This window comes from Neoarius graeffei, chromosome 16, assembly GCF_027579695.1.
Source record: "Neoarius graeffei isolate fNeoGra1 chromosome 16, fNeoGra1.pri, whole genome shotgun sequence".
NCBI lineage: Eukaryota > Metazoa > Chordata > Actinopteri > Siluriformes > Ariidae > Neoarius > Neoarius graeffei.
In genome coordinates this window covers 21,744,487-21,760,342 of record NC_083584.1, presented here as the reverse complement: position 1 = coordinate 21,760,342, position 15,856 = coordinate 21,744,487, and the positions used below count along the sequence as shown (strand labels likewise).

Sequence of the window (15,856 nt, the reverse complement as noted above, 5' to 3'; positions counted from 1 at the left end):
TGCACACCCTAGAGGAGACGAAGGCCAACAATGACCGAGAGTTCAACAGTTCAAGTTTTAGCTTTCATGGGCAGATTACCATACTGTCACACGTTCTGGCAAAAGGAAAAGCGGTACTGGTGCAGTCCTCCATGCACCTTTACACCAAGGCTGAAGGTGAGAAGCAGAAACCAGAGATCATACTACACTATAATGCAACCGGAAGTGGTGTGGATAATCTGGATCATCTAGTCAAAATGTTCACAACCAGAAGAAAGAGAAACAGATGGCCAACGGCGCGGTTTATGAACATGGTGGATGTTGCGGCCATCGCTGCCTGCATCATCTGGATGGGGAACTTCCCAGACTGCAAGTTACCAGAATGTGGTAGACATCGCTAGATCTACCTGAGACAGCTGGAGCATACCCTGGCCATGCCACACAAGAAAAGGAGAGCTGATCCTGCTATAGTGCAAGCCCCAGTCCGAGCAGCAATGACTCTCCTGGGAGTGAGGAAAACACCACCTGCTAATGTGACTGTCCAACGCTTGGCTGGAACATCTACTCGAAAAAGGTGTTATCTTTGCTCCTGAAACACAGACAGGAAAGTAGCAACTGTTTGCTCCTGCTGTCACATGCCAGCATGCCCTGAGCATAGCATGAGCCAAACTGTGTGCTATAACCGCATGTAGTGTGTTTAGTTAACTCTAACCACCACTACGATTAATATTACTACTACTATTATTACTAACACCACCACCATTAATATTACTACCACTACAATTACTACCACCACCATTAATATTACTACCACTATTACTACCACCACCATTAATATTACTACCACTACAATTACTACCACCACCATTAATATTACTACCACTATTACTACCACCACCATTAATATTACTACCACTACAATTACTACCACCACCACCATTAATATTACTACCACTACAATTACTACCACCACCATTAATATTACTACCACTACAATTACTACCACCACCACCACCATTAATATTACTACCACTACAATTACTACCACCACCATTAATATTACTACCACTACAATTACTACCACCACCACCATTAATATTACTACCACTACAATTACTACCACCACCATTAATATTACTACCACTACAATTACTACCACCACTATTAATATTACTACCACTACAATTACTACCACCACCATTAATATTACTACCACTACAATTACTACCACCACTATTAATATTACTACCACTACAATTACTACCACCACCACCATTAATATTACTACCACTACAATTACTACCACCACCACCATTAATATTACTACCACTACAATTACTACCACCACCATTAATATTACTACCACTACAATTACTACCACCACTATTAATATTACTACCACTACAATTACTACCACCACCATTAATATTACTACCACTACAATTACTACCACCACTATTAATATTACTACCACTACAATTACTACCACCACCACCATTAATATTACTACCACTACAATTACTACCACCACTATTAATATTACTACCACTACAATTACTACCACCACTATTAATATTACTACCACTACAATTACTACCACCACCACCATTAATATTACTACCACCACCATTAATATTACTACCACTACAATTACTACCACCACCACCATTAATATTACTACCACTACAATTACTACCACCACCACCATTAATATTACTACCACTACAATTACTACCACCACTATTAATATTACTACCACTACAATTACTACCACCACCACCATTAATATTACTACCACTACAATTACTACCACCACTATTAATATTACTACCACTACAATTACTACCACCACCATTAATATTACTACCACTACAATTACTACCACCACCACCAATATTACTACCACTACAATTACTACCACCACCACCATTAATATTACTACCACTACAATTACTACCACCACTATTAATATTACTACCACTACAATTACTACCACCACCACCATTAATATTACTACCACTACAATTACTACCACCACTATTAATATTACTACCACTACAATTACTACCACCACCACCATTAATATTACTACCACTACAATTACTACCACCACTATTAATATTACTACCACTACAATTACTACCACCACCACCATTAATATTACTACCAGCACCACCACCATTAATATTACTACCACTACAATTACTACCACCACCACTATTACTACTACTACTACTACAACAATTACTACCACCATCACCATTAATATTACTACCACTACAATTACTACCACCACCACCATTAATATTACTACCACTACAATTACTACCACCACCACCATTAATATTACTACCACTACAATTACTACCACCACCACCATTAATATTACTACCACTACAATTACTACCACCACTATTAATATTACTACCACTACAATTACTACCACCACCACCATTAATATTACTACCACTACAATTACTACCACCACTATTATTACTACCACTACAATTACTACCACCACCACCATTAATATTACTACCAGCACCACCACCATTAATATTACTACCACTACAATTACTACCACCACCACTATTACTACTACTACTACAACAATTACTACCACCATCACCATTAATATTACTACCACTACAATTACTACCACCACCACCATTAATATTACTACCACTACAATTACTACCACCACCACCATTAATATTACTACCACCACCACTATTAATATTACTACCACTACAATTACTACCACCACCACCACCACCATTAATATTACTACCACCACCACTATTAATATTACTACCACTACAATTACTACCACCACTATTAATATTACTACCACTACAATTACTACCACCACCACCATTAATATTACTACCACCACCATTAATATTACTACCACTACAATTACTACCACCACCACCATTAATATTACTACCACCACCACCACCACCATTACTACCACTACAATTACTACCACCACCACCATTAATATTACTACCACCACCACCACCACCATTACTACCACTACAATTACTACCACCACCATTAATATTACTACCACTACAATTACTACCACCACCACCATTAATATTACTACCACCACCATTAATATTACTACCACTACAATTACTACCACCACCACCATTAATACCACTACAATTACTACCACCACCACCATTAATATTACTACCACTACAATTACTACCACCACCACCATTAATATTACTACCACTACAATTACTACCACCACTATTAATATTACTACTACAATTGCCACCGCCACTACTACTAGTATTAATATTACTACTAGTATTAATATTACTACTAGTACTATTACTACAACAATTACCACCACCACTACCATTAATATTACTACTACAGTTACTACCACCACTATTACTATCACCACCACTATTAATATTACTAATATTATTAAAAAGTATTGTACTTCTTCCAACTCCTTTTTCGAACAATGTGCGGTGTATTGTAATGTCTTAGCTCTTTATGTTATTTTATTTATTCTTTTTTTGTCACTTTCTCGTTTTCTTTCTTTTGTATGTACAAATAGTTACATACCTTTTTATACATGTTCGAAATAAATAAATTCATTCATTCATTCATTATTAATATTACTACTAGTACTACTACAACAATTACCACCACCATTAATATTACTACTACTACAGTTACTACCACCACCACTATTAATATTACTACTACTAGTATTACAATTTCTACCACCACCACCACGACTACTATTACTGCTATTAATATTACTACTACTATTACTCCTACCACAACTGCTACTATTGCTAATATGGGAAGCCATGGTCTAATGGTTAGAGAAACAGCTTTGGGACCAAAGGTTGTCGGTTCGATTCCCTGGACCAGCAGGAATGTCTGAAGTACCCTTGGGCACACATCCAACAATGGGTTAAATGCAGAGAAAGAATTTCACTGTGCTCTAATCACACGTCATAAATAAAGGCTTAAAATTTCACTAAAATTCCTCCACTAGGTTATCAAACAGTTTTGTTTTTATTCACAGGTTTAAAAGTTTTCCATCCTTGATATGTGGGATTAAAATATTGGCACAATCCTGGTTGCTATTGAGCGCGAGCTCTCTGTAGTGCCGCGGTTACTATAGTTACCAGACAAACGATGAAAGGAATTTTCACCTTCTGTATCAAACATGTGCTAAGCAGGAACACCTTCCATAATCTAATCGAAGGGAGACAGGTGGAGAGGGGAAAAATGTCTCACGTCCAAGGCCCTTAAAGCTGCAGACACATCATCTGGTGTTTAAACAGTCTAATTTTACAGCCATCATGAGAGATGAAACTCCAGATACCACCACCACCACCATCATCAAACTGCACTTAGACTCCAGCTTTGAGTAAATGGGGAAACGTGATGAAATTCTTGTCCATGATAAGTACACATAAGTGACAGATGATGGTGCAGTATTCCTTTAAATGTGTATCGTGTTTTCCATTTGAAGCAACCCTCGCCTCGTCTGCGCTGTGCTGGACAAATGTGCGGTTTGACCAAGCTCGAGTGGGATTGGTGTGTAGGAGAATGCCAAGTGTCACATGATCGAGAGCTCCAATAAATCCACAAGCACCACAGGTCGATCGAGGCACAGCGCAGCTTTCCTGAGACGAGTGTGTCGGAGCTGGAGGCTGTGTAGAGGTAGATGTTACTCATTAGATTCTTTAAAGACACAAGTGGTGGGATGTTCTCAAGAACAGAACGCTTAATTAGGAATATTGCTCAAGTGGGTACTAAATGGCATGAAATGAAATGCTAACCTGCAAGACTGCTTCTGATTTGGTGCGATGAGCCAGCTTCTCCTCGTTAAGCACTCGGGGTCTTTTTCTTTCACGCACAAACACAGGCTCAGAAAGTCACGCGACTCAGCAGGCAGTCTGCCAATCAAGGGCCTGCTCTCAAAGACTGCACCGTCTCCGCTCTGAGCACAGAGCTGCCTGGAGACGCACACTGAGCCCACAGTGCTGAGAGAAAGACACACTCACTCATGAGCACCAAGACAATGTGTGCGCGCGCGGGTGCGTGTGTGTCTCTTTACACAGATCTCAGGCTACCAGCAGCTCGTTATCCACAATATAAACAAGACAACGTTGAGATCAGTCGGAGAAGAGAGCGAAGGAGTATGGGTAGTATCTCACTGGGCTGCGACAGCCCGCGACTAGTTGCAGACATAACAATTACGATAAAACATCCGAATTAGCGACAATTTTCACTTGGAAATCACGCTGAATTGATATTCGCATATTTTACCGCAATTCTCGAGTCTCCGACTAGTCGCAGGCTGTCGCAGCCTGGTTTTCCCTCGGCAGGCAGGGAAGTAGAGGAAGCCTTACGGAAACTGACTTGAGAAGGGTTCGTGACGGCTTTGCGACACCGGCGACGCATTTGCGGCTATTTGGAGAGAAATTTTGTCGCACAAATTTTCTGAACATTTCGGCGACGAAGAAGCGACACTTTGCGACTCGTCCGAGGAAATTGAGAAGCCCTGCAAATGTTTCAAGACACTTTTGAAATTCTCTCGCGAATGACGTTCGCAATTTGTCGCAAGCTGTCGCAGCCCAGTGCGATACTGGCTTAATGCACAGACAGAGTCAGACACACTGATGTAGAAACGGTGCACTCTGATTATAGGGAATTGATGGGCAGGGCATTAGTGGGCCAGTACGAGTTCTGCCTGACCTCAGCACTGCAGGTTATCATCAGGAAGAGCCGTTAAATCCGGCCCTGTTCATTTACCAACTGCCTTATGGTGATGGTCAGGGGGAAAAAAAAAAAGACGAAACACTAATCAATGTCTGTTCAATTCCTCAGGAAATCGATTAAAGCCTGCTACCTTGAAGGATGTACTGCTTCTTCAAAATGGGTTCAGCAGGATCAAGGAGAGAGGAGGTGGGAGGCTTTGAGATGAAGGATACGCATGCACGCATGCAGATAAGATAAACTTTATTTATCCCTTGGTGGGGAAATTTACATGTTCCAGCAGCTCACAGATAGAAAGAGCCAGGAATAGACGGTTAAAAAAAAGTGCAATAAAAAAAGTAAAAACACAAAATAAGAATGGGATGTTTTAATTTCTATTTTATTGCATCTTTTAGGGTCCACAAAGAGCATAAGGCCATTATTAAAAAATGTTCTGTTTCCGGTCCACCGGCCGGGTGAGTGCCGTTTGTGCGGGTGAAATTTTTTTTTAAAGGGATAGTTCGGGATTTTTGACATGAATCTGTATGGCATCCCCATCAATAGTGTCGTGCAAACACACTGACTTACCCCTGACAGCATCCTGTGAGTCCAGTTCTTGTCCAGTTTTGGTCCAGACGAAAGTAGTCCGGCAAGTTTGTTGGGGTCACGAAAGTAAAACGTTTTTCGTCTCAAAACAGTATGTGTTCAAAAGAGTGATATATTTGCATCACAAAACCGTTGCCAAATAAAAAGTCAGACCTCGAAATCGCTTGGCACTATTTTCCTGCGCGCTGCCGGCTTCATCCAGCTGCGGCTCCAGCTTCAAGGATAAGCTGGAGCCGCATAAGTAGGAGTCCCGACGGGTGGTTTGTATTCGATTCGTTTATATCCCGACCTTGTTAGCTGTCAGATTTATGTTCATGGACCCGGTAAGCTGGTAAATAATATATTTTTTTTTTCTTTACCAAATTCTAACAGAAAACGAGAGCGCCCGAAAGGGAAAGCTGAGCCGAGCTGCTTCACGGCTGTAATGCAAATTGCTTTCCTCCTCAGTATACAAGTGCGCTTCCATGTCAGGGAAAAAGAAACTACCACTGCTGCCTATGTAGTGCCCTATTTATACAAATAGGAGTCATTCAGGATTCAGCCATGTTTTTGCTCCGTGTCATGGCTGAATCCTGAATGAATCTAAAATCGAACTTGACATTTCCGCATTCCCAGGGCTTTCCACTAAGGCTCATATTAGCCAGCCATGACAAATAAGTAGCCGGGGGGGGGAGTAAACACAAAAACTCCTGTGCACGCAGTTCCCAGGGTTAAATGTATTTTCCACAGACCATTTATTTATTCACTTTACTCAAATACAAAGTAAAATGGCAGTAAATCTTCTTTCTTTTCTTGCGTATTGCATCATGAGGCGTTCCTGGCTTGTAAATCTCTTATTTTCGGTGCATGACACATTCACGCAGCTGAGTGCGCGCGCACACCGCATGTCGGGGCGCGGATGAGTTACTCTCCCTTGATCAACGGTTCAGTTTGACATTATTGTCAGTCCGTTAGATAAACATTTAATTTAATTAAAATCGAAAATTAATATTTAGAGCCTGTGGGCTACAAAAATAGTCATTAAAGTAGCCGGCTGGACTTAACTGTGTGGCCGGCAGCCGGCGCTTGTGGAAAGCCCTGTCGAATCAGCTCTGCGCATGCACCGTGCGGCACAAAAAAAAATGGCAGCCACCATGAAGGAAGGAGATCCGGAGTTTTCAAACATTTGCTTAAGTGTGAAATCGCAAAATGGTATTCTAGCGAACAACAAAATAGTAAAGATTCAGAAAAACAAATCATTCAGTGATCATTTTAATAGTGTAATTTCATCCAAACTAGGCCTAACGGTTGATTTAGAACTACAAAAAGTCCGTGTGTTGGACATTTTAAGTACCTTTGTAAAAGTTTTGCAAATGTTGCAGTCAGCATTTAAAATGCTAACTTAGTTTTTGTACAAGTTTCAGTTGATTTAACTGTCATATTTTATTAAATGTGTCTGCTTTTGTAATAAAAAAAAAAGTACTGAAAGAAAAAGCAAACAGCATTGCGATTTCTTATCCATCCATATATAATAATAAAAAAATAATAATAAAAAATAAATAAATCCCTCCCTCCCGACTGAAATTTTTTTGCCCACCCGGTGGACAGGAAACGGATTTTTTTTTTAAGGATGGCCTAAACACAGTCGGGGTAAAGCGGCTCTGTGAAACTGTCTAGCACGACGACATAAAACTGGATTAGTTCAAACTGAGCTGAATAAACGATGCAGTATTAAAGCTAGACTGCCTTTCAGATTTTTCAAGTGTAGGTCATAAAAAGGCTTTTCCCCGACACCCAAGTATTTTTGTTTAGTGGACCGAAACCTACTGAATTCGAATCACAGACTTCCAATTTTATTTGGTTTTTTTTTAATAGAACAATTAATAAACTTAGATCCACATGGCCCTGAATTCTCCGCAATTTTTTTCCCTGCTTCACCATGACCCAATTCAAGATACTACATCATGCATCATGTGGTGGGCTTTCCCCGTTCGCGCAAGGCATTGTGGGATACAAATTTGAAACGGGAGAGAAAAATGGAGGACGTGAGCATGCGAATGAAACGTGAAAGACCGACAGTAACGGAAAGCGAGATGTGATGTTCTATACAAACGAAAGGAAACGCAGGACCAAACTAATAAATATCGGCGGTCAGCGAGCACCTCGGTGTGATCAGCTGTTCGTTTAGTGACAGAATGATGGAACTGTCAGTGCACGGTCGAAGGTAAACCTGCACATGCGCACACACATGGACTTCCTCTGTCTGCGTGACTGCAGGAAGCGAGTAATTTTATGCACATTATTTGCTCTGGAATCCCCTCAAATTAAATAACTTCCCAGCCACAGAATGGCCTGATATTTTTTGAGATATTACAGAAATAAACATTTATCACAACGCTTATCGAAGACGAGTAGCTGAATGGAATACATCTGATATACCGTGAAAAAAAGCCAGCAAATATTATAATTATTATTATTAATAATACGCATTAATTTTGGGTGTTCAACGCGTCTTTCTCTTTCAAAATTCTCTCAAAATCTTCTGTATTTAACGAAGCAAACCTGACAGCCATGTTTATATATAAATTGTCAGTCAGTCACTCTTGAGCGCGGACGTTTTATGCCCCTGATGTGTCCCTTTTCCAGTTTTTCGATGTCCATTGGTATGTTTTTCTCCACAGAATGGCCTGATATTTTGAGATATTACAGAAATAAACATTTATCACAATGACCAAATTTCAGAGAAAACTAAATTTCAGTGATTTTATGAAATCAAAAGGCTGAGTAGCTTTTTTTTTTTTTTTAAAGATTTTTTTTGGGCTTTTTTCACCTTTATTGGATAGGACAGTGTAGAGACAGGACAGGAAATGAGCGGGAGAGAGAGACAGGGAGGGATCGGGAAACGACCTCAGATCGGAATCGAACCCGGGTCCCCGGACTTATGGTATGGCGCCTTAGCCACGACGCCCCCAAGGCTGAGTAGCTTTAAGAAACGCTAACACAAAAAAAAAAAAATTCATAAAATGTGCATAAAATCACTAACATTTTATAGACTAAAACATCACACCTGTGTGTATAATGTGATGTGTGCAATAAGTCAATAATACTGGCTGGCTTTTTTTCATGGTATATCAGATATATTCCATTCAGCTATCGTGATACTGAATGAGTCGAAGACGAGTAGCTGAATGGAATATATCCGAAATACCGTGAAAAAAGCCAGCCAATATTATTATTTTATTATTATTATGTGGCAGCGGGGGCGTGGTCAAGCGTCGGTCTGTGACCAGAGGGCAGACTCAGGGAAGGTAAGTGGCAGAATCACTGCACCTGATGTTGATTAACGTGTGTTTGTGTGTCTACCCCAGTGACTGCGCCCTATTTAAGGAGAGAGCGAGAGTAGAGGAGAGCTCTCTCCCGAACCAGACACCTGAGGTGTGTGTGTGCATGTCTGTGTATATGAGAGACCACTGAAAAGTGTAAAAAAATAAAGAGTTACGAAACTCAGTTCTGGCCTGCCGTCTTCTGTGCTCCTCCCACTCCTACAAACTGCCACATATTATTATTATTATTATTATTATTATTAATAATACACATTCATTTTGGGTGTTCAACGCGTCTTTCTCTTTCAAAATTCTCTCAAAATCTTCTGTATTTAACGAAGCAAATCAGACAGCCATGTTTATTTACAAATTGTCAGTCAGTCATTCTCTAGCGCAAACGTTTTATCCCCCTGATGTGTCTCTTTTCCAGTTGTCCATTGGTATGTTTTTCTCTTGCAAATATGTGTGAAGAATATCTAAATGAAGTTTTGGTAGCGGGCAGCACGGTGGTGTAGTGGTTAGCGCTGTCGCCTCACAGCAAGAAGGTCCGGGTTCGAGCCCCGTGGCCGGCAAGGGCCTTTCTGTGCGGAGTTTGTATGTTCTCCCCGTGTCCGCGTGGGTTTCCTCCGGGTGCTCCGGTTTCCCCCACAGTCCAAAGACATGCAGGTTAGGTTAACTGGTGACTCTAAATTGACCGTAGGTGTGAATGTGAGTGTGAATGGTTGTCTGTGTCTATGTGTCAGCCCTGTGATGACCTGGCGACTTGTCCAGGGTGTACCCCGCCTTTCGCCCGTAGTCAGCTGGGATAGGCTCCAGCTTGCCTGCGACCCTGTAGAAGGATAAAGCGGCTAGAGATAATGAGATGAGATGAGATGAAGTTTTGGTAGCCTTCCGGGTGTTTCTACGCATTTTCCTCTTTCCCGGCGAACAAAGAAATGCTTCTGCGCAGCAGAAAACTCTCTCATTGGATATTCAAATCAGCTCCAAAATGTGACGTCATGTTGTCTTGACAACCATGCAATATCGTAAACCATATTCAACACTCATTCTCCAGTGGGTAGAGTGATGTAATACACACAAGATAAGCGACATGCTAACAATACTGCATGCTATCAAACCAAACGAATTAAACCCACTAAAAGGGAATAGAACACATGTTTTTATTCTATGGAAGAAGTGTCCTGTATGTGTAATAATGTGCAATAACACCACATCAGATGTGCCACGCCCTGTGCATCACCACCACAGTGAAGGTGCTTTGGAGTGATTCTTCAATGAGAAAACAAAAACACCTTAACAAATACTTTTGTCCTTGATTCCTTCTGCCCCGGTTTCCTTTCCTCGTATCCTCGAAGGGAGGAAGTAAAAAGAACGGAAATGAGAAACAAAAAAGGAAACAAAGAAACTGTCACTATAATTATTCCCATTTAAAAAGAGAGAGAGAGATCGTCGATAGGTTTTAATCAGACTGCAGCATGTCACTGCTTTCACACTGGTTTCTTTCGAAGTCTGGTGTGTAAATTGTAAAATCTACATGTTTGTTGATAAGAAACAACACTGAAGAATGAAAATGAGGCAAGCATTTATCTTGTGATAATTCCCACCGGCTTAGTTAAAAAGTTCATTTGAATTAACGGAGGCACATTAACACCTTATGCTCATGGGGAAATCTGAACTTTGTAGAATGGAAGATTAATTGAAGCTCAAAACAAAACAAACAAACAAAAAAAATTCAGAAACCAAAGCACGAGATGATTAAATACTCAGTTCATACACTACCATTCAAAAGTTTGGGGTCACCCAGACAATTTTGTGTTTTCCATGAAAAGTCACACTTTTATTTACCACCATGAGTTGTAAAATGAATAGAAAATATAGTCAAGACATTTTTCTGGCTATTTTGAACATTTAATCGACTCCACAAATGTGATGCTCCAGAAACTCAGGCTACATCCACACGACAACGAGATTTTTTTTTTTTTAAATATCGCGTCCACATGGGCAACGGATCAGTAAAATATCAGGTCCATATGGCAACGCAGCGCTTGCTGAAAACGATGCAATACACATGCCACACCACTACGTGCGCTGTAAAGGCCAATTTATGCTGACAACCCAGTCCTCGCAGATAGCGTCGCAGACAGTGTCTGCGTAGCCCCCCCACCTTCGCAGACGCTCTGCGCGCACCTCCCAAAAATCGTGACCACCGCAGAAGCCTCGCCGACAGCGTCGCAGACAAGCGGGCTCTGATTGGTCCACTCTACATCCGCTGTACACGCACTTCCGCTTCCCTACTTTCCCGGTTTGGTTTGTTTTCACGACCGCCATTTTTAAAAACACGAGCGAAGATGGAGCAGCACGAAGAGCGGTTGATCGAGGAAGTGAGGAAGTACATACATCTATACGACTCCAGTTCTAGTCGTTATAAGTAACCGGAGGATAAACACTCCACTAACCACACCCACCAACTACTCCTAGCGATTTCGCGACTTCGCGCCCCCTTGCGTTGTGGCGGTGAATAACATTGCGCACGCCTATTACTCCCCGCTCAACGATAAATTACAACTGTCTGCGAAAAGCTATCCGCGAAAGCCTTGTCGCAAGAGCATGCAGAGGCCTTAAGACGGTCCCATCGGAGATACCAGAACAATAGAAGAAGTAGGATGCATGTGCATGTAACGGGTTTATTTTTTTCCACTTGCCATTGTGTGTAGTGGTGGGGAAATTCTGCGCTGGCCCTTTAAGAGCGCAGGTAGTTATGGGAATGAGGCGCTGGCCTCTTTCAGTTCGTTTTGGAAATGTAAGCGCCAATGTGTGTGAACATTTTGAAAAGCAGTCTTCTCATCTCATCTCATTATCTGTAGCCGCTTTATCCTTCTACAGGGTCGCAGGCAAGCTGGAGCCTATCCCAGCTGACTACGGGCGAAAGGCGGGGTACACCCTGGACAAGTCGCCAGGTCATCACAGGGCTGACACATAGACACAGACAACCATTCACACTCACATTCACACCTACGGTCAATTTAGAGTCACCAGTTAACCTAACCTGCATGTCTTTGGACTGTGGGGGAAACCGGAGCACCCGGAGGAAACCCACGCGGACACGGGGAGAACATGCAAACTCCACACAGAAAGGCCCTCGCCGGCCCCAGGGCTCGAACCCAGGACCTTCTTGCTGTGAGGCGACAGCACTAACCACTACACCACCGTGCTGCCCTAAAAGCAGTCTTATCCAATAAAAAAAAAAAAAAGAAATTCAAGAAATGGTTCAGTTACTTGTTTATTTAAAAGAAAAGCTGTATACAAAAGTGAATGCAATGCAGTGGTTCATACAAAACAGTCTGAAGGGTCTTCTGACCCTTTTCCCCTCTGCCTCCATTATGGACCCTTTTCACGTGACGTCACGACAAACGCGGCCACCATTTTGGACATGTACTACCAGTAGTTTACCACAGCCAACATTGAGGAACGGCAGCAAAGAAAGTTTTTACTTTCAGCAAGACTTCCATCATGCCACTATATTGTTGTGCACCTGGATGTAGTAACCATCAACAAACAAGGCAGGGGTTATCATTTTATCGGATCCCGACGGAGAAGATGGATAGCGGCCATTAACAGATTGGCAGCCCTCGGCATACCAACGCTTGTGTAGTGACCACTTTGTTGGAGGTAAGACGAATAAAATTAGCCAGAAAAGGCATTACATTGCTGTTAACATTCTGTGGCGGCGAGTGTGTAACCAAATAGGCTAAAATAACCCATTGTAACCTCTTTGTTCTTCTGTAGTAGCTATTGTTGACTAGCTAATGTCAACAACAGTAGCTGGTATGTTACTGTAGCAATGTTTACGTTCAGTCATTTGGATGACTGTTAAAACCTTTCAGTCTCAAGTTTTTCCTTTACTGGATTTACTAGTTTACTGTAATTATGATCCGGCAGCTATTTACACCGGATCCAGTATAAATAGCTGCTGGAGCCAACGTCCGAGGTTCCGGAGCACGCTCCGGCTTGCTCTCCCTCAAATTAAGCAGCGCGCCGGCTTGCTCCCGGAGTGCTCCAGCCGAGGTTGTCCTCAAATTAAGCAGCGCGCTCCGGCTTGCTCCGGAGCAAGCCGGAGCGCGCTCCGTAACCTCGGCCGGAGCACTCCTGGAGCAAGCCGAAGCACGCTCTGGAACCTCGGCCGGAGCACTCCTGGAGCAAGCCGGAGCGCGCTCCGGAACCTCGGACGTTGGCGTGTATGTGTATGGCGATGGGTTTTTAACGACATAGGTATACAGATCATGTGGGCCGAAGTCAGGTAAAGACGAGGGCTTCGTGTACTTCCGTACGTCAGTGAACAATCCTGGTGGAAGCAGGTAAACGTCGTTCTCTAAGCCTGCTAACCTCAATTTTTGCAAATACCTCTCCCTCTGCTCGCCCTGTAAATGCCCTACGTCGCTGGACAGTGAAGGTGTTTTCTGCATCTCACTCCTTTTTCTTTTATGTTTTTCGTTTGTCGCCTTCCTCGCATTCAAACTGATTCGAGCCGAAGTCCACTACATCTCCAAAATGGCGGTCACGTTTACGAAGGTCACGTGACTGAAAAGGGTCTATAGTCAGGTAACTGTTGCTTTGTGTGGAAGGCTGGACTTTCTGTTCATCAAAGCAGGTGGAAATTGTCTGTCTGGCAGGTCAGTCAGGTTAATGTGTAAACAATTTCAATTTCTGTTGTTACGAACGATGTGCGCGAGAGTGCTGCTTGTTCTAGTCATGTGGTTGTGACGTCATCGTAAACAAATCTGTTCTACTCATCCAGACGACTTCGCAACGGCGCAGTTGCCAGATTTTTCCACTCTGGAACCCGTTCTCAAAAGATTTCGTTTTGGGGCACCCAAAACGCCGGTGCCGTGTGGACGCCAGGCCGAAACGATAAACAATTTTATCAGATTCACCTGAATCCGTTGTCATGTGGACGTAGCCTCAATCTGCTCAAAGGAAGGTCAGTTTTATAGCTTCTCTAAAGAGCTAAACTGTTTTCAGCTGTGCTAGCATGATTGTACAAGGGTTTTCTAATCATCCATTAGCCTTCTGAGGCAATGAGCAAACACATTGTACCATTAGAACACTGGAGTGAGAGTTGCTGGAAATGGGCCTCTATACACCTATGGAGATATTGCACCAAAAACCAGACATTTAGGCTACGTTTACATTACGTCGAATCAGCGGATCATCAGATTAACGTTCTTAAAACGATTCGCGTTTACACTAAAACCGTCAGCCGTGCACACAGCAACACCAATACACGGATACGCTCGGCTCCGCAGGCATCCTGCGCTCCAAATCACTCCGCCCTGAACAGCGAGTGCCCTCTGGAGGGTGCGCACTCCGGCCCTGCGCAGCTCACACAGCGCGCGAGTGAAGTGCACAAGCCACGATTCGGGACTGAGCCGCTGTGTGTGTGATCCCAGCGTATATCACTTACCACTTGCAAGTGGAAGGATGGCAAGCCTAAAGACAATCATAACTACACAATGGGCAGTATTTGCATCAGTATTTTCATACTTTTATACTCTTTAATGAAAGGTGATACAAGGCGGAAGTCCGCGCCGTTTTTCAGCAGTCGCGTCACATGACCAACGCCAGCGAATCAGGAAGGTGGATGTCACAGTGACGTTGTCCAATGACGACGCCAGCTAGAGCTCAGCACAGCGTATTCGCGTATCTCAATGTTTACACAGCACTGGACCAGATACAATCTAGATTGAATACGTGGACGCTGGCGGATTCCCGTTTCCCGGCGTTTCCAGGTGGTTTAATGTAAACGGACAGTGCATCCGCGAAGAAAATGAGACAGATACGGTCTAATGTAAACGTAGCCTTGCAGCTAGAATAGTCATTTACCACATTAGCAATGTATAGAGTGGATTTCTGATTAGTTTAAAGTGATCTTCATTGAAAAGAACAGTGCTTTTCTTTCAAAGTGACCCCAAACTTTTGAACAGTAGTGTATATAAAACATTTTAACGAGAAAAGGAAAAAAAAAAAAAAAAAGATACCTGGACGTTGACATCTTCCTTTTTGAATATGAGAGCCCGAACTTCATCTGGATCCACATTAAAGATGGCTTTCAACAACGAAGGCTGGGGAAAGAAATAATATTTGTGGTTAAGATTATATTACAGGATGAAGACGTTAACTGCAAGCTGAATTGATGATATATTGTCGTCTTCAACATAATGGACTGG

General features: G+C 42.3%; 2 protein-coding genes across 3 annotated transcripts in view; both read right to left on the bottom strand.

The window, feature by feature from the left end:
- LOC132900497 (serine/threonine-protein phosphatase 6 regulatory ankyrin repeat subunit A-like) overlaps positions 1–15,856 on the bottom strand; it is a 195,131-nt gene that overhangs the window by 116,242 nt on the left and 63,033 nt on the right. For both annotated transcript variants that reach the window (XM_060942622.1, XM_060942621.1), the window contains exon 2: positions 15,668–15,751. In XM_060942622.1, the coding sequence (XP_060798605.1) occupies positions 15,668–15,751 (84 nt within the window). The remainder of the gene's footprint in view (positions 1–15,667; positions 15,752–15,856) is intronic.
- The window catches only part of snx13 (sorting nexin 13), a 206,041-nt gene continuing 205,860 nt past the window's right edge, over positions 15,676–15,856 (bottom strand). Inside the window, exon 27 of the mRNA XM_060942626.1 lies at positions 15,676–15,751. Within this exon, the coding sequence (XP_060798609.1) occupies positions 15,726–15,751 (26 nt within the window). The 3' untranslated portion in view covers positions 15,676–15,725. The remainder of the gene's footprint in view (positions 15,752–15,856) is intronic.